The following is an 18,677-nucleotide window of genomic DNA, read 5'->3' on the forward strand; positions in this document are numbered from 1 at the left end:
CAAACTGAAAACGCATTCAGTAATACACAAGTATGACTAAACGTAGTGAATGCTCTGTGTCCCCAAAGCCATCTAGCCTGGGTACCAGCCTGCCACGCTACGTTCAGTTCATTGGTTTTGTCACTTCGCTTCTCAGTCTGGCCAGGCTCCGATCGGGACCTAGAAAACAAGTGGAAACCACTCGTGGCTTCTGATTGGTTTGTGGTGTGGGACGATTACACAAGTGTGTATTGGCTGGCTGATGACGTAGCCTACGTACCCTAACCCTACTCTTATTCGTTGGAACAGCATCCAATCAGCAATGACGTCGCCTATGTAACAAGTGACATTCGGAAATACTCAATAGTAGGGGTGGGCGATATGGAAAATAAAATACAATATCACGATATTTTCCCAAGCTGTATCACGATACATGATTTTATCACCATTCTTTTTCACGTTGGTTTTTATGGTTATTTTTCAAGTTACTTGACAAAAACTAGACTCTCTGGGTTCCTTTCAGGAGGTCTAAATTGAACTTTACAAGTATGTAACTCTGACAGTATACAAATTAAACCATATGGACCCTTACGGGTCCATTTGGTTTCATTTGTATACTGTCAGAGTTAAGTGGAGACCTTGACATTTTAAAGTTTGAGAACTACTGACCAAAATGGTTTAAATTGAATTCTGCAATGAATCTCTGTATTAACGCTTAAACAGGATTTTTTTTTGTTACGCTTAAAACAGGATTGTATCACGATATATACGATACCTCTGAAAAGGCATATCGTGGAGACATTGTATCGTCTCAGCGATAATTATCACACTATCGCCCACCCCTACTCAATAGTTAAATGGAGAAGCTTGCCAGACTGAGCAGCGAGGTGACAAACCCAACCCACTGAACGCAGCGCAGCAGGCTGGCCTGGTACCCAGGCTGGTACCCAGGCTAAAAGCCATCATTCTACGCTAACATCTATGAACTATATTTATGAACTAAAATTATGTGTCCCCCAATTGCCGTCACTGTTCGTCCATATCTGTGAAAATGTCATTTAAGAAGAACTGTGTTACACCGGTCGGCTCCTCGATGTCTTCTACAAAGTCATGATGCTCCTCCAGCATGGGATGAGAGCTATCAACGGTAGACATCAGCTGTAAGGGAGCAGATGGTTGTGTGTGTAAAGAAACGTTTGCTGTCCTGTCCGCAGCGCCGGCACGCTGGGAGGTACTGGGTCCCGGGCATTTAGAGGTACTGGGTTCTGGGTCTGGGTGCTGGGAGGTACTGGGTTGTGAGTCCGGTTTGTGGCAGCTCTGTTTAAAATCCCTCCCGGCTCGTTGTGTTGCGTCCAGGGGAGCGGCAGACGTCGAGGGCTTCTGGTCCACGCGTGGCGTTGTCGCGGAGGCCGTCGTCGTCGTCGGGGCCGCTCGTCTCCTTCCTGTACGCGAGGCGCCGAGCTGAGGCGCCTGGGAGAGCGCCCTGGCCGGGCGGGACGGAGAGGCGCCGGACTTGTTGGACAGGAAGGAGAGGAATCCCTTGGGTTTTCTGCCAGGCCTATGAACACATGAGAGATTATAATACATAGTAGGGCATTCATCAAATATATCAAAGTCACTATTCGACGTTGTTCAGCGAAGTCGAATATTTGCTTAATTTTTTTTATTGTTTTCTCTTTAAAAAAATATATAGTTTATAAAGCTTGGCTATATAGGAAGTCATAAGAATGAGTTGTCAATGCCCCTGGTGGATGAATTTGTTAATGCTCTATACCAGGGGTTCTCAAACCTTTTTAGACTGTGACCCCCAAAATAAACATATTTGAACTTGGGACCCCCACCCTGACGAGCACTTGGAATTGTAGGTATTACATTTAATGTGACTGTTCCGCAGATAAATATTGTGAAAATAGCAGATCTACATGTAGATCTGCTATTTTCACAATGTTCGCCTCTTGCTTACTTAATATTTGACAGTTTGGCCAGTCCTGTCGAATATTCGACTATTCGAATACTTTGCGGTCGAATAATTCGAATACTAAAAATCACTATTCGTGAATGCCCTAATACATAGTATGAGAATGTATGCACATCACTGGTCGTCAACGTAGGGGTCCAGGGATGCCCAGGGGTCCTTGGAGGGGACCCCCAGCTAAGTGATAGACAGTTGGGAACCACATGGACCCTTATGGGTCTGTAACTCCAAGAGTGTACAAAAGCAACCAAATGGAAACATTTGGTGAACAATTGGTAACATTTGTACACTCTGAGTTAAATTAAGACAGAGGATTTTACAGTGTACATTGGGGTCCCAGAGATAAAAAAAATACATTTAATAAAAAAAATCTTGAAACTAAAAGGCTGAGAACCAGTGATGTAATTGACATCAAAAACAAAGATGCTGATGAAGTTCATCATGACAAGATGTTGATATTTCTACATTCATCTCACCTCTTCAGAGTGCTGCTGGTGGTATCAGGGGGAAGTTCTGCTGCTGCGCTGCGGTCGCCCGCATCACCCGCGTCTTGCTTTTCCACCTGGGATTCTGCTGTTGGCTCCATGGCTTGTGGTTGTGCTGGGGGGCAGGTGGGCTCTGGTTCTGGTTCGCCTGGTTAAAACAGGTTTGAAGCAAAACAAAATCTCATGAATGAACACTTTCCCAATCTGTGATTTGTACAACTGATGTACAGGCAAGTGGATGAATGCAAGTTGTGATTTTTTGCAAACATTTTTGGACTGCCTCCTAAGAAACAAGGCCTCATGTCTTCCCTCTCCACCCGACACATGTACTAGTTTATTTGTCATTCAGTACAAAATGAAACCGTGATATTGTCTGCAAAAAGAGAGAGAAACAGGCCTAGTATAGAGCCCTGGGGCACACCAGTCAACAAAGTATATGGGGTTCAAAGTGCGTAAAATGAAAATCAAATGCTACATCATCCTACCTTCTGCGTTCTCTGAATTCTGCACGACTGAACTCTGTTGAGAAGAACAAAAAAAGAAGAAAGTAAAAAAACAACTCATTTTGTCATTATTATTATTACGGATGATGACCTGGAGTGCCACAGTTAATCAACAGCCCTTTAGTTCCTGGTACTGTAAGTTGACTTACTGCACATGCTGTGGGTCTTGGATCGACATCCTGTCCACGTGTGACGTTTCCGTCGGGTCCCGTCTCTCCGGTCACGGGCACAAGCACATCGCAGAGCGTTAAACCGTGTCCACCCTCTCCAGAGGAAGGGAGACCACTGCTGGGGAACCAGAAAATGTCACAGTCACTTTAAATACTTTGTTCAACGACAGCATTGCATGGTGAAAATATTTCTTCAGTAAAGAAAATGTTAAAGACTTTTAGTTATACAAATGCATCCCAAAGACTTCATGGATCGTGGCTGTCTTTGTTGGCACCAGTCAGACCAGTCACCACACTGACCTCTGTATCTGCTGTGCAGGTGAATCAGGGAGATAAGGAAGGAGCACGTCTCCCTCTGTGGACGCCACTGGGACCTCGGTGAGAGAGAGGATGAAAAAGGGCTCTTCGATGTCTGGCGGGACCTGCTCCAACAGTCCTGGATAAAGCAAAGTCGGAAAAACAAAATACGTGACATTATGTCAATCATAAAGTATAAAAAGAAAATGTATACTGTAGCTGATATTGGACATTTCTATGGCTGTGTGTCAACTCTTTTTCCCCTCCCCCAATCACTGTATGTTTTCAATCTTTTAAATGGGAGTGAAGGGTATTTAAAGGACAACTTAGTTTTTTTTACAGCAAGGGTTCATATTTTAGATTGTAATTAGAGAAAAGAGAAGATGAGTTTTTAAATGTTTTCATTTACTGCTTTCTATTGTTTTAGCGATTTTGGGATTTTGATTTCAGTGGGTGGGGGCATGCGTACAAGTTGCTAAATATGTCTTTTTACCCAATAAGCCGTCAATGTCTTTGTTACTATTTACACCAGCCCCCATAAGTCACATCTGCCCATGAAAGATCGCGGTGCATCTTGGGAATGGGCTTAATTGTGTCTAAAAAGACATATTTAGCCACATGCATGCATGTGGGGCGGCATAGCTCAGGGGTAGAGAAACCGACATTAGAGAACAAAGGGTTCCCGAAGGGTTCCCAGTTCGAATCCGGGCTCCCCCTGAGTTAATGTCGAAGAGTCCTTGAGCAAGACTCTGAAGTCTGAACCCCTAGTTGCTCCCGGTAAGCAGGTTGGTGCCTTGCATGGTTTCCTCCACCATCGGTGTATGAATGCGTGTGTGAATGTAATGCACAATCTATGTAAAGCGCCTTAGATAAAAGCGCTATATAAATGCACCATTTACCATTTATGCCCCCAACCTGGGGGCATGCATGCTAATCAAAATCGTTGAAAATCACTAAAACGATAGAAAAAAGTAAATTAAAACATTTTAACGTGAAGGGTATATAAGCTGTGCAGGAAACACCAACAGCATTGAGCGTCTACTGGCAAAAGATATTTTCAATTATGTTCGCTGTGTCTAATATGATTACATATACACCAGTTTGTGCAGTCCTTGACATGAAAATGATTGAGAAAGAGAACCACAGTGTACCAGACCAACCTACCTTCTGGGTGTGTCGTGACAGCTGGGTAACTTTGGACCCTCCCCGAGTGTGAGGCAACACTATCCTGTGAAGATTATTACATTAATACGTCAGTTCACACACAGGCCTGTCACTCAATTACTTTTCGTCCCAATATGCATGTGATTTGTGAAACGGAGAGAAAGGAGCCCTCAGCCCTCACACACTAGAACTGTTTCCTAAACCCTCACACACTAGAACTGTTTCCTAAACCCTCACACACTAGAACTGTTTCCTAAACCCTCACACACTAGAACTGTTTCCTAAACCCTCACACACTAGAACTGTTTCCTAAACCCTCACACACTAGAACTGTTTCCTAAACAGAGAGAAAGGAGCCCTCACACACTAGAACTGTTTCCTAAACCCTCACACACTAGAACTGTTTCCTAAACCCTCACACACTAGAACTGTTTCCTAAACAGAGAGAAAGGAGCCCTCACACACTAGAACTGTTTCCTAAACCCTCACACACTAGAACTGTCTCCTAAACCCTCACACACTAGAACTGTTTCCTAAACCCTCACACACTAGAACTGTCTCCTAAACCCTCACACACTAGAACTGTTTCCTAAACCCTCACACACTAGAACTGTCTCCTAAACCCTCACACACTAGAACTGTTTCCTAAACAGTGAACACAATTGGGATGTTTTGTTCATATTATTCTAAACCTATGTTCTACATTGCAGTTGAAGACATCGGAGATTGAGGCCTTTGCTTTCATGAAATATCCGAGACCATTAGGGTTTCTCTAGAACAGGGGTTTTCAAAGTGGGTGACGGGGCACCCTGGGGTGCCGCGATGGCAGTCCAGGGGTGCCGCGAGATAATTTGATAATATTTGGAATTTATTTGGACAAAAAAAAATATTATCATTTTAAACTTGAAGTACAAAGTTATTTTCAGTCAGTTCTAACCAAAATGGCTATTATCTCAATGTTTTCCTCACAACATAATCACTAAAATATGCTATAAATATAAGGTGCTGGGAGTGAAAATAATGAATATCGTCACTGTCAGGCAAAAACCTTGTATCTCCAAGTTTCAAATGTGTATGTTTTTTGGTAAAATAAAAGCCCTACTTCATCATACAAAAGTCTCACACAAGTAGTGAAAATAGCAGATCTACAAGCACACAACGCCTCGCATCGCGAGGCGTTGTAGATCGGCTATTTTCTTGTAGATCGGCTATTTTCACTATTTTAAATAGTTTTTAAAATAATACAAAAAGAGAAGGTTTTGGACATACAAGGTTTCCACCCGACAACGACGATATAATGTAGGGGTGCCTCGGATGAAAAAAATATTTATGGGGTGCCCTGAGAGTTTGGGAACCCCTGCTCTAGAAGATGCTTCCAAAATCAAAACAAATGTAAAAACATGTAAAGGTAGGTACTAGGTATAACATAAAATATATTGTTTCTATTGGGAAGAAACCTCATATCTCAGTTTGGGACATATGAGGTTTCCACCAGACAGAGACGATTATTTATTTGGATTATTGCTACCGGTCATTGTCACTGTCATTTGTGTATATTTAAGTTAATACAAGTTCATGAATCTGTCCTCAAATGTATATACATATTTTTTTCAATGCAGCAATGCATTAATACTAGAAAGAATATTTACTTTTCAATACTTCTAAGCAGCATTTTCAAAAGCAAGTACTCTAGTACTTTTAACTCAAGTACACATTTGACAGTCAGAGCAACGTTCACTTGTGTTTTAGCAAAAACTTGACCAGGAATAGGCCTATATATTAGCAAACAGAGGGTAAAGAGTGCATCTGTTTGGCTGTAGAGTAAAGGACAAAGGCACTCTTGAGGGACTGTTAAAAAGCCAACTGTTTTGCTTAGTCACCCTGAAGAAGGCATTGTGCCGCAACGCGTAGGTGCTTTTTTATATTTCTTGCCATGCATTAGCCCTAGAATAAAGGCTTTTTAACAGTCCCTCAAGAGTGCTTGGTCTAACCTTTTTTGCATCTTTTTTTTTAGGCCTATATATGACTTTGACTAAAGTACTGGGGTTGTATTATGAGTATACTGGGGGTTGGAGTGCTTTGTCCAACAGGGTTCCTCACCTGTACAGACATCACAGGTGCCGTTTGAAACAGGCTGGCCAGAGAACACACAGCCGTGATCACAGGTCTGGATGGAGAGGAGATAGGATCACTGGAGGGACCGCAGTGTTTATGTTCTTCTACGGTAGCACCCTCTACTGGCGGCCGGTTGTCAGGGCGGGGTTCGGAGTCCTCCAGAGTTTTCACAGCACCATGAGACACTCCAACCTTCTCACCAGAGCTGGAAGCTGCTGGGAAAGGAGAAAGTGCATCATCAATGATCATCATCAAGTAAACAACAAAATGATGGCAACAACAAGAACAACAAAAAAAAGATATGATATCAGTGTTCGTCGAGTAAAACTATGACGGAAAATGTTTGTTGACTGTTTTTTTCACTGACGAAAACTAAATAAAAACGAAACAAAAACTAAGCTGTGGTGACTAAAACTAAGACTAAATATATTGACAATTTCGTCAACAAAATAAAAACTAGACTAAAACATTCGGGAGGGACTAGTGGAGAAGAGAGTAATTTTATGCTTGGTTGCTCTCAGGTGTTGCGTGCTGAAAATAGCCGATCTACAAGCTCGACGTGTTGTGAGCTTGTAGATCTGCTATTTTCAGCACACAAACAAGTGTAAAATCAGTCATTATGATGCCATCAAGGCCTGCAAAAATACATTTTAGTCGACTAAATCAACTGTAGATTTAGTTGCCTAAAATCTTATGATATTTAGTCGACTAAATTATGACTAAAACTAAATGACAATTTTATTCAAAAGACTAGGACTAAAACTAAATCAAAATTTGCTGTCAAAAACAACACTGTATGATATGTAGACTAGATATGTACCGATGCCAGTTTTTCCTTTCGATACCGATTCCAAAAGCCATAATCTGTGTATCAGTCGATACAGGGTACAGATCCAAGTGTATAATTAAAAAAATAATCAGAGTGGGGTCTAAGTACCCTCAGTATTCCTTGAGAGGGTCCCGAATGGACCCTTACAGGGTCTGTAACTCTGGGACCAAATGGAACCAAATGGACCCGGTAAGGGTGGTCCTTGAAATTAAATAGTTTCGAGAACCACAGATCAATGAATACATCTAAATCCCATTAATAATTGTGTAGGTACAAGTTAGTAAACTAGTAATGTAAATAGTACAGAGTATATTCAGGGTACCCACACATCTTTACCAATTAATTTCCAAAACTTTTCCAAAACTTTTACAGAATATTTAACCCGATTTCCAGGACTATATAACAATAGTTCAGCTCAATAACGAGTCGCTTACTCCTATGTGCAATATGCCTAAAGACAGGTAGTGTATGCCAGTGGTTCTCAACCTTTTCAGGCTGTGACCCCTGAAATAATCATATTTGAACTTGGAGACCCCAGCACCCTGATGAGCACTAAGAGTTGAGGAATTTTGTATAACACGGTTTTATTGTGAAAATAGCTGATCTACGTGCTCACAACGCCTCGCAACGGCGTTGTGAGCATGTAGATGGGCTATTTTCACAATTTCTGCCTTTAATATTTGACAATTTGGCCCATGTTTAATTTGTCATTTCAGAGGTATTAACAAAATCAATAACCAAAGACAATGCATAGCTATTTTTTCCAGGACCTTCCAGGACCCTTGATCAATTCCAAAACTTTTCCAGTACTGGAAAAATATTTTTCTAATTTCAAAATATTTCCAGGAATTTCATGACCGTGGGAACCCTGTATATTTCATTCAACATCAACAGAAACATTCAAAATATACTGTAAATTAATCATGTGACAAATTATGTATCGGAATGACAGACTGCCATACTCGCCGATACCAGCATGTTAGGCAGTATCAGCAGCTTATCAACTCAAAATGTCACCCATGTCTATGCACCTGTGTGTCATGTGACTACTAGGGCATTCACCAAATATTCAAATATCAAATTCACTATTCGATGTTGTTCACCAAAGTCGAATATTCGCTTATTTTAATTTTTTTATTGTTTTCTCTTTAAAAAATATATTGTTTTTAAAGTTGTCAATGCCTTTGGTGGATGAATTTGTTAATGCTCTATACCAGGGGGTTCGCAAACCTTTTTAGGCCGTGACCCCCAAAATAAACATTTGAACTTGGGACCCCCTCCCTGACAAGCACTTGGAATTGTAGGTATTACATTTAATGTGACTCGGTACTGCAGATAAATATTGTGAAAATAGCAGATAGGCTATTTTCACAATGTTCGCCTCTTGCTTACTTAATATTTGCCAGTTTGGCCAGTCCTGTCGAATATTCGACTATTCGAATACTTTGAGGTCGAATAATTCGAATACTAAAAATCACTATTCGTGAATGCCCTAGCGACTACAAAGTTGAAGTTTCTCAAACCTGGAGTTTGTTGTGTTGGATGCTGGACTGACTGCATGCGCGTGCGGCGACTGCTGTTGCCCAGGCAAGGTTTGGGTTTAGGGAGCCTGGCCCTGCGAGGGTGCGGAGCCTTCGAGGAGGTCTCCTCGCGCTCACACGTCCCTGTGGAAGCATCATCCGCACTGTGGGAGGAGACAAAGAAATGACCGTTGGTTGGTTGTAATGTTACCATGCACATCTCCTCTTCAAATGGCTTGGAACTATTGTTTGCAGAAATAATGCATAGCTACAAAGCTACATCATAACATTCATCAAATACTTTCAAATAACAAAATGCACTAAAGGTGCAACAAAGAATCGAACTAATTGCTTTAATAGATTTGCTTTAAAAAGATCAATTCGAATATAAATTTCGATAGAAATGCTCCCATCGTGACACGATGTGAGCCTGTAGATTGCCTATTTCTGCACGACACTGATGTACAACAAATTATAAAATAGGGTTCAAGTGGTCAATCACATTAATCGGTTCAGTCGCTTATAAAATCATCAATTTGGTGTTTTCCTGTTGATTTATGAAATAAAATATTAAAAAAAGGATTGTTGCTCAATTGACAGATTAATCTAAACCGTAATAGATAGAATACAATTTAAAGGGGAAGACCACACATTTTCAATATTGAACTATGTCATTAATATACCTTAGAGGAGTTGTGGAAATAGAAAAAAGGTTCCCCCTCTTCTGTGTTGCCTAGAACTGGAGGATTGATTTTGGGGTTTCTATTGTAAAGTACAATGGTGTGATGTCATCAAGTTGTACTTTACAATACAAACCCCAAAATCAATCCTCCAGTTCTAGGCAACACAGAAGAGGGGGAACTTTTTTTCATGTTCAATATTGAAAATGAGTGGTCTTCCCCTTTAAGAAAATAATCAATAGTTGCAGTCATGAGTATGACTATATCTTACTTTTGTAAATCTTGCAGGCTCTCCTTGGTTGTTGGTTCAGAGGTCCTGTTCTCAGAAAGGCCTTCTTGTAAAACGGTCGGATCCCTAATATCCTGGTCAGAGTCAGACACTAGGATTACATCAGCGCTGTCTGTCCATGGGTGGGGATGAGGGTTGATCTGCGTTTGCTGCCGTTTACTGCTTGCGCTCGTAGTTTGTCCACGTTCAAGTTTAGATCGTGTGGAGGCATCTTCTGCACTGGACTGGAGTTCCGAGGTGGTAACTGCATCTGTCCTGGCCTGAGGTGTCTGCTCTTTGGCTTCTGTGGCAGGTCTCAGGTTGAAGCCACTTACAGATCCAGTTTCGGTCACCAGACTAGTAGATGACGCAGCAGGTTTAGTAGACAGCTCGATGGCCTCCGTGTTACTAACTGAAAAAGGATCTTCAATAAGCCAGGCTATTTCACTATCTATGGTATATTCAGGTGAGGTCATAATCTCACCGCCGATTTCTCCGGTTAACTTCGATGACGCTGGTCGTGTGACGTTCTGGCTCTTTGTGACATCTTCGACATAACTTACTGGATTTTGAAGTTCAGAGTGCTGGGTAGACCGTGGAGGTGATGGCAGCATAATGGCACCGTCAGCTTGTTTTGTTGGGGTTGGCTTGCTGCCCACAGTAGGGAGCGACGCTTTGTTGACCGTCTGTGGCTCGGAGCCTGCACAGATCGTTTCTATGGGTTGCGGTTTAGATCTTGTGGCTCTGGAGCCTCGTCTGGGCTTCACACTGGTCTTATCCTTAGTGGTAGGATGGCTCCTCCTTGTCCGCTTTGAGACGGTTTCTTTCTGAGGAAAAGGTTGTAATTCTTCTACCTTGTTTTCCTCCCTGGTATCTGCCTCCTCTGTAGGAGCCATTTCAGTCGTGGCTGCATCTTCTGTGGGCTGTGGTTCAATTACTTTGCCTTCTCTCGCCCGTGTCGCTCTGCCGCCCCTCTTTGGAGAAGCTTCTCTTTTTATCTTCAGTTGACTGGTGGAAGGCTCCTCTGTGAGTAGATGTTTGCTAGAGGGAACCGTCTTCTGTTGACTGGTAGGCGGCTTCTCTGTGGGCAGATGTTTACTAGAGGGGATGTCATTGATCCCAGTTTCAGGGACATAGTCTGTCCCTTCAAACGGATTCTCGATAATCCATGACGTCTCAGACATAATAACATCATCCACAGTGAGGACATTGGCTGTTAAACTGTTGCTTTCCATAGGCGAACTCGGCATCACTGGGAGAGTGTCTGGTTCTTTTATAGAACATTCTGGGATGGAGCGAGACTGTTGTGATGTTATACTCTTGCTCGAATCTTCCAGTATTTGTACATCCGAATGCAGATCTAAATCCTGGGTTGGTTGTATTTCGGTGCCTGTGACCAGTCTGTCTAATTCAGAGCAGGTGAGAGTTTCTACTGGGAGCCGTGGCTTTGACCGTGTGACTCTAGTGGCCTGACGCAGGTTGGGTTTGACTTTAGTGCAACGGCTTCTCCTCTGTGAGCTATGCTGTTCTGCCACTGATTGCAAGTGTGAAGCAGAATCCATTTCAGTGGCATTCCCGTCATCTGGAGTACTGTCCTTTATCTGTGACTCTTCACTTGTGACTTGGTCACTCTTCTGAGTTTCTGGAGTGTTTCCTGTCACCGTGAACGGCTCTTCGACAACCCAAAAGGACTCTGTGATCATCTCAAGATCAGAGTCACTCTTTTCCAATAACATTTCGGACTTTGCGGCTCCATGACTTTCTGGCCTGTGATCGACTGTGTTTGAGGAAGACTGTGGTGGTGTCAAATGCTCAATGGATTGTTTTTCTGAGCTTACATTTGAGGGGCTGTCCCCGGATTCTTTTTCTGATTGATTATTAGTTTCCTCTGTGAGCGGTATTCTTGACCGTGTCGTTCTGGTGGGTACTCGTACGTTGGGTTTGACTTTGGGGAAGCGTGTTCTCCTTTGCTGGGGTACAGTCTTTGAACCTGAGTCTGAGCTCGAGTCTCCTTGACAAGTAGGTTCAAGTTCAACATCTGTCTTTTTCTCCTCAGAGGTGCAGATCTCTGCAGGTGAGTGGCTAACAGCAGAGTCCAACTGAAATGCATTTGGTTCAATTATTTTGCTTAACAGTGGTGATTTCTGATGAGTATTGTCGACTGGTTTTGTGAAACGGTCTCTCCTCTGTGGGCTAGTCTGTTCTGCCATTGATTGCAAGTGTGAAGCAGAATCCATGTCAGTGGCATTTCCGTCATCTGGAGTACAGTCTTTTATCTGTGGCTCTTCACTTGTGACTTTGTCACTCTTCTGGGTTTCAAGAGTGTTTCCTGTCACCGTGAACGGCTCTTTGACAACCCAAAAGGACTCTGTGATCATCTCAAGATCAGAGTCACTCTTTTCCAATAACATTTCAGACTTTGCGGCTCCAGGACTTTCTGGCCTGTGATCGACTGTTTTGGAGGAAGACTGTGGTGATGTCAAATGCTCAATGGGCTGTTTTTCTGAGCTGACATTCAAGGAGCTGTCCATGCTCTCTTTTTCTGATTGTTTGTTAGTGTCCTCTGAGAGCTGTATTCTTGACCTTGTTGTTCTGGTGGGTACTTGTACTTTGGGTTTGACTTTGGGGAAGCGTGTTCTCCTTTGCTGGGGTACAGTCTTTGAACCCGAGTCTGAGCTTGAGTCTCCTTTACAAGTAGGTTCAAGTTCAACATCTGTCTTTTTCTCCTCAGAGGTGCAGATCTCTGCAGGTGAGTGGCTAACAGCAGAGTCCAACTCAAATGCATTTGGTTCAATGATTTTGCTTAACTGTGGTGATTTCTGACGAGTATTGTCGACTGATTTAGTGAAACGGTCTCTCCTCTGTGGGCTAGTCTGTTCTGACATTGATTGCAAGTGTGAAGCAGAATCCATGTCGGTGGCATTCCCGTCATACAGAGTACTGTCCTTTATCTGTGACTCTTCACTTTTGACTTTGTCACTCTTCTGAGTTTCTGGAGTGTTTCCTGTCACCGTGAACGGCTCTTCGACGACCCAAAAGGACTCTGTGATCATCTCAAGATCAGAGTCACTCTTTTCCAATAACATTTCAGGCTTTGCGGCTCCAGGACTTTCTGGCCTGTGATCGACTGTGTTCGAGATAGACTGTGGCGTTGTCAAATGCTCAACGGGCTGTTTTTCTGAGCTAACACTCGAGGAGCTTTCAGATTGTTTGTTAGTGTCCTCTGTGAGCTGTATTTTTGACCGTGCCGTTCTGGTGGGTACTCGTACTTTTGGTTTGACTTTGGGGAAGCGTGTTCTCCTTTGCTGGGGTACAGTCTTCTTTGAGCCCGAGTCTGAGCTCGAGTCTCCTTGACAAGTAGGTTCAACATCTGACTTTTTCTCCTCAGAGGTGCAGATCTCTGCAGGTGAGTGGCTAACAAATGCATTTGGTTCAATGATTTGGGTAAACCATGGTGATTTCTGATGAGTATTGTCGAATGGTTCTAACTGTGTCACAGTGTCTTCAGTGGAGTGTGGCTTTGAAATTGTGCACGAGGCACTTCCACCAGACTCTAGATAATTGTCATCGTCTTCTGCGGCCAGAGGCGGTAGAAATGCAAATAGAGATGCAAATCCAGCTGACACCTTTCCCATTGATGATACAGTAGTGTGATGGTCACTTGGGTCATGCACCAGAAACGAATCTAAGACGGGTGATTCTTTAATTACTTGCAATTCTGTGGCAGCTATAGACCTCGTTTCATCTTGAGCATCTGAGGCAGCTATGTCAGAAGTTATTGTTTCATCTTGAGCATGAGCAGTACAACTATTCTCAGTAGATGTCAGTGTTTGTTCAGTGAAATGAGAGTCAGACTTTGTGATAGCCTCTCCCAAAATGGGTTCGTGTTCAACATTAGAGAAGCCACTTTCCTTGTTCTGTGGGGAATGCTGCTCCCATATGTCTGTGCCCAATTCCATCTGAAGACCAGAGTTTTTCTGACTAACAGATGTCTCTTCACTGAGGGCCGTTTGAGTAGAAGGCGTGTACTCAGCTGAGGATGCTGGGACAATGTCTGATACAGTTGACGCTGATACTTTCGATAGCTCAGAAGGAACGTTCACACTTGACGATTCCATGGGCTTGTCTGGTTCACCCACATCAGTCGTCTGTGATGATTCTGTGGACACAGGGCCAGAAGGTACAGCTGCAACAGGAGCGGCACTGCTTTGTATTAGCGTGACAGCCTCTGTGGCCGTTTCTTCAATTTGATTAGATTTTGACTGAGCAAACCTAGCAGCTCTGCCAAGGTTGGGTTTAGGTTTGGCCTTGGGTAAACGTTGTCTCTTGGTCGGAGGAGAATTCTTCTCTGGCATCTCCTGGCTCACTTTCACTACAGGAGCAGCTTCTACATCAGCATTAGTAGTGTGATGGTCACTTGTGTCTTGCACCAGAATAGAATCTAAGGCAGGTGATTCTTTAATTACTTGCAATTCTGTGGCAGCTATAGACCTTGTTTCATCTTGAGCATCTGAGGCAGCTATGTCAGAAGTTATCGTTTCATCTTCAGCATGAGCAGTACAACTATTCTCAGTAGATGTGAGTGTTTGTTCAGTGGAATGAGAGTCTGACTTTGTGACGGCCTTTCTGTTAGCCTCTCCCAAAATGGGTTCATGTTCAACATTAGAGAAGCCGCTTTCCTTGTTCTGTGGGGAATGCTGCTCCCATATGTCTGTGCCCAATTGCTTCTGAAGACCAGGTCCTACGTCAGCAGAGTTTGTCTGACTAACAGATGTCTCTTCACTGAGTGCAGTTTCAGTAGAAGGCGTGTACTCAGCTAAGGATGCTGGGACCATGTCTGATACAGTTGACACTGATACTTTCGATAGCTCAGAAAGAACAGTCACACTTGGTTCACCCACATCAGTCGTCTGTGATGATTCTGTGGACACAGGGCCAGAAGGTACAGCTGCAACAGGAGCGGCACTGCTTTGTATTAGCGCGACAGCCTCGGTGGCCGTTTCTTCAATTTGATTCGATTTTGACTGAGAAGACCTAGCGGCTCTGCCAAGGTTGGGTTTAGGTTTGGCCTTGGGTAAACGTCGCCTCTTGGCAGGAGAATTCTGCACTGGCATCTCCTGGCTCACATCCACTACAGGAGCAGCTTCTACATCAGCATTAGTAGTGTGCTGGTCACTTGTGTCTTGCACCAGAATAGAATCTAAGACAGGTGATTCTTTAATTACTTGCAATTCTGTGGCAGCTATAGACCTTGTTTCATCTTGAGCATCTGTGGAAACTATGTCAGAAGTTATTGTTTCATCTTGAGCATGAGCAGTACAACTATTTTCAGTTTGTTCAGTGGAATGAGAGTCGGACTTTGTGACAGCCTTTCTGGTAGCCTCACCCAAAATGGGTTTGTGATCAACATTAGAGAAGCCACTTTCCTTTTTCTGTGAGGAATGCTGCTCCCATATGTCTGTGCCCAAATCCTTCTGAAGACCAGGTCCTACGTCAGCAGAGTTTGTCTGACTAACAGATGGCTCTTCACTGAGTGCCGTGTCAGTAGAAGGCGTGTACTCAGCTAAGGATGCTGGGACAATGTCTGATACAGTTGACTCTGATACTTTTGATAGCTCAGAAGGAACGGTCACACTTGGTTCATCTGTATCAGTCTTCTGTGATGATTCTGTGGACACAGGACCAGAAGGTACAGCTGCAACAGGAGCGGCACTGCTTTGTATTAGCGTGACAGCCTCCGTGGCCGTTTCTTCGATTTGATTAGATTTTGACTGAGCAAACCTAGCAGCTCTGCTAAGGTTGGGTTTAGGTTTGGCCTTGGGCAAACGTCGCTTCTTGGCCGGAGAATTCTGCTCTGGCATCTCCTGGCTCACATCCACTACAGGAGCAGCTTCCACCTCAGCATTAGTAGTGTGATGGTCACTTGTGTCTTGCACAAGAATAGATTCTAAGGCGGGTGATTCTTTAATGACTTGCAATTCTGTGGCAGCTATAGTCTTTGTTTCATTTTGAGCATCTGAGGCAGCTATGTCAGAAGTTATTGTTTCATCTTGTGCATGAGCAGTACAACTATTCTCAGTAGATGTCAGTGTTTGTTCAGTGGAATGAGAGTCAGAGTTTGTGACAGCCTTTCTGTTAGCCTCTCCCAAAATGGGTTTGTGTTCAACATCAGAGAAGCCGCTTTCCCTGTTCTGTGGGGAATACTGCTCCAATATGTCTGTGCCCAAATCCTTCTGAAGACCAGGTCCTACGTCAGCAGAGTTTGTCTGACTAACAGATGGCTCTTCACTGAGTGCCGTGTCAGTAGAAGGCGTGTTCTCAGCTAAGGATGCTGGGACAATGTCCGATACAGTTGACGCTGATACTTGATCCACATCAGTCGTCTGTGATGATTCTGTGGACACAGGGCCAGAAGGTACAGCTGCAACAGGAGCGGCTCTGCTTTGTGTTAGCGTGACAGCCTCAGTGGCCGTTTCTTCAATTTGATCCGATTTTGTCTGAGCAAACCTAGCAGCTCTGGCAAGGTTGGGTTTAGGTTTGGCCTTGGGTAAACGTCGTCTCTTGGCCGGAGGAGAATTCTGCTCCGGCATCTCCTGGCTCACATCCACTACAGGAGCAGCTTCTACCTCAGCATTAGTTTTCTGACTGCTGTGTGTTCCTTCGCCTGTCTTCTCATTGATCCCGTCATCAATCTGAAAGCCACAGTCTATGACACTAGTGTCTGGTACATCGGAATCAGTCGGCTGTGACGGGTCTGTGGACACAGGGCTAGACGGTAGAGCTGCAACAGGAGAGCCACTGCTTTGTATGTGTGTGACAGTCTCAGTGGCCAGCTCTTCCTCCAAGGCATGGCTGCTAGTCTCATTACCACTGTTGAAAGGTGCTCCTGTAAAAACAACAGTGGAACAATTAATACATCCTCATTTTATAACTCCCTTTATGCATATTGTTGCTATTGGGCAGAAACTTTATCTCATTTTTTTTAACGTTTTTCATAAATAACTAATAAATGACTATGACTACTTTGTCCTATGACAGGATGTGCAGAGAAAAAGTAGTTAAAATAGATCTACATCTATTTTCAAAGATTCTTCAAAGTGAAAGTGGTCAAGTCTGCCTGTTGGTTTTATGAACCAATGAAAAGTATTAACAGGAGCTTGTGACTAAATAATAACTACACTGGATCGATTCCCTTTCCTGATCAGTAACGTGTTTGGACAACTTCACATTTCCACCCGAAAGTGACGATATCTGAGTTGAAACAGAAAGTTGTATAGAAGAATTGTCTTAGCTGCCGTCTCTAACCTGCTGTGTGACTTTGCGGTGAAGTAGGAGTCTGTGCCAACTGAGAGTGATGAGCAACGGTGCCAATGGTCAGCAGCGTCTGAGCCGCCTCATTGTAGCTCTCATCCGAGGAAACTAAAACATAAGAGAAAGAAAAGAGAAGTGAAGCCCTTTGATATTCTGACACAAAGCTGTGAAATGTCAGGATATATTCAGGATCATCTTCCTACATTACCTTCCACATGGTCCGACGACATTAAGTCAATCACATCCTGAAAAGCAAACACATTAGACATCATTAACCACATACTGCATCTGATTCTACACCTTCATTTTGTTCATTTATATTTTTCATCGTTTATTGACGCAGGAAGTTAGTCAAGGGTGCTCATTTTCAGCCACGCCACGCCCTGCACACACATACTCTCACAAAAATCTGGGAAATGATCAGTGCAGACCGGGTACGCATTATTGCATATTATTATTTTATGCTTTAACTTTTGAAAAATAGCATATCTACAAGCTCGCAGCGCGGCACCGAGTGATTTTGAAAAATCGTGAAAATTTAAATTTTGACCCGATTCTATGAGTGACTTCTAAATCCTTCTAAGGTTTCTGGGAAACAAATGTGTTTCATGCCAAAATTACATGTATTTGGCCATGGACCCCCCCCCCATCTCAAAATATTGTATCAGGGACCCCCCAGAAGCAAATATTTGAATTACAAATGTTCGCTATAAAAAAAAAATATATAATAATATAATAAATAATAATAAATAAATAAAATCATGATTTTTCTAAAATAGCAGATCTACAAGCTCGCAGCGCGGCACTGAGCTTGTATATCAGCTATTTTTCAATAGTTAAAGCATTCAATAATTCTAGGCCTAAATAGATGAAACGGTTGCCCATTGAGCAGCTAAACTGGAGCAGTCAGGGGTTCAGTGTCTTGCTCAAGGGCACTTCAGCGGTGTTGGGGGAGTGCTGACAAATCCCTTTCCCACCCCGATTTTTCTCGCCGGTCCGGGGAATCAAACTGGGAACCTTCCGGCAACAAGCGCGCTCCTCTGACCTTTAGGTCGTTGCTGCACCGCTGCAGTTTATTGTATGTTATTTTTTGCTTTGTTTGTTTGGTTAAAAGTGTTAGTCTTCACCTAAAGGTGGTGTAAGAGATATTTTTGTAAAGAAATAATGAATTTTAGTTAAAAAGTTAAAGCTCTGTATTCTCATAGTAATCATTGTTATAGACCAAGAGTGTTTGTTCATTAAAAGGGGTCCCCCTGTCTCTCCAGCTCTATAGTGGACAGAACATACATTTTCAAGTTGGGAGTCTGGACACCAACTTCATCCAATCATGAGACAGAATATGCAGCTTCAATTGCAATCGTTGATTCCAATTTCACTTGTT

At 43.1% G+C, this 18,677-nt stretch overlaps 1 protein-coding gene across 4 annotated transcripts in view; it reads right to left on the reverse strand.

The window, feature by feature from the left end:
- Positions 1-616: 616 nt before the first annotated feature.
- LOC308298766 (uncharacterized protein) overlaps positions 617-18,677 on the reverse strand; it is a 39,658-nt gene continuing 21,597 nt past the window's right edge. For 2 of the 4 annotated variants that reach the window (XM_080742439.1, XM_080742436.1), the window contains 11 exons: positions 17,505-17,541; positions 17,291-17,404; positions 9,989-16,871; positions 9,041-9,201; positions 6,674-6,903; positions 4,574-4,637; positions 3,413-3,548; positions 3,092-3,230; positions 2,925-2,958; positions 2,431-2,587; positions 617-1,537 (listed from right to left, as the gene is read on the reverse strand). In XM_080742439.1, coding sequence (XP_080598565.1) covers positions 1,006-1,537; positions 2,431-2,587; positions 2,925-2,958; positions 3,092-3,230; positions 3,413-3,548; positions 4,574-4,637; positions 6,674-6,903; positions 9,041-9,201; positions 9,989-16,871; positions 17,291-17,404; positions 17,505-17,541 — 8,487 coding nt within the window. In that variant the 3' untranslated portion in view covers positions 617-1,005. The remainder of the gene's footprint in view (positions 1,538-2,430; positions 2,588-2,924; positions 2,959-3,091; positions 3,231-3,412; positions 3,549-4,573; positions 4,638-6,673; positions 6,904-9,040; positions 9,202-9,988; positions 16,872-17,290; positions 17,405-17,504; positions 17,542-18,677) is intronic. The other 2 variants (XM_080742437.1, XM_080742438.1) reach the window with 2 other exon arrangements.

This window comes from Nannobrachium achirus (genome assembly GCF_963921795.1).
Source record: "Nannobrachium achirus genome assembly, chromosome: 15".
NCBI classification, from domain to species: domain Eukaryota; kingdom Metazoa; phylum Chordata; class Actinopteri; order Myctophiformes; family Myctophidae; genus Nannobrachium; species Nannobrachium achirus.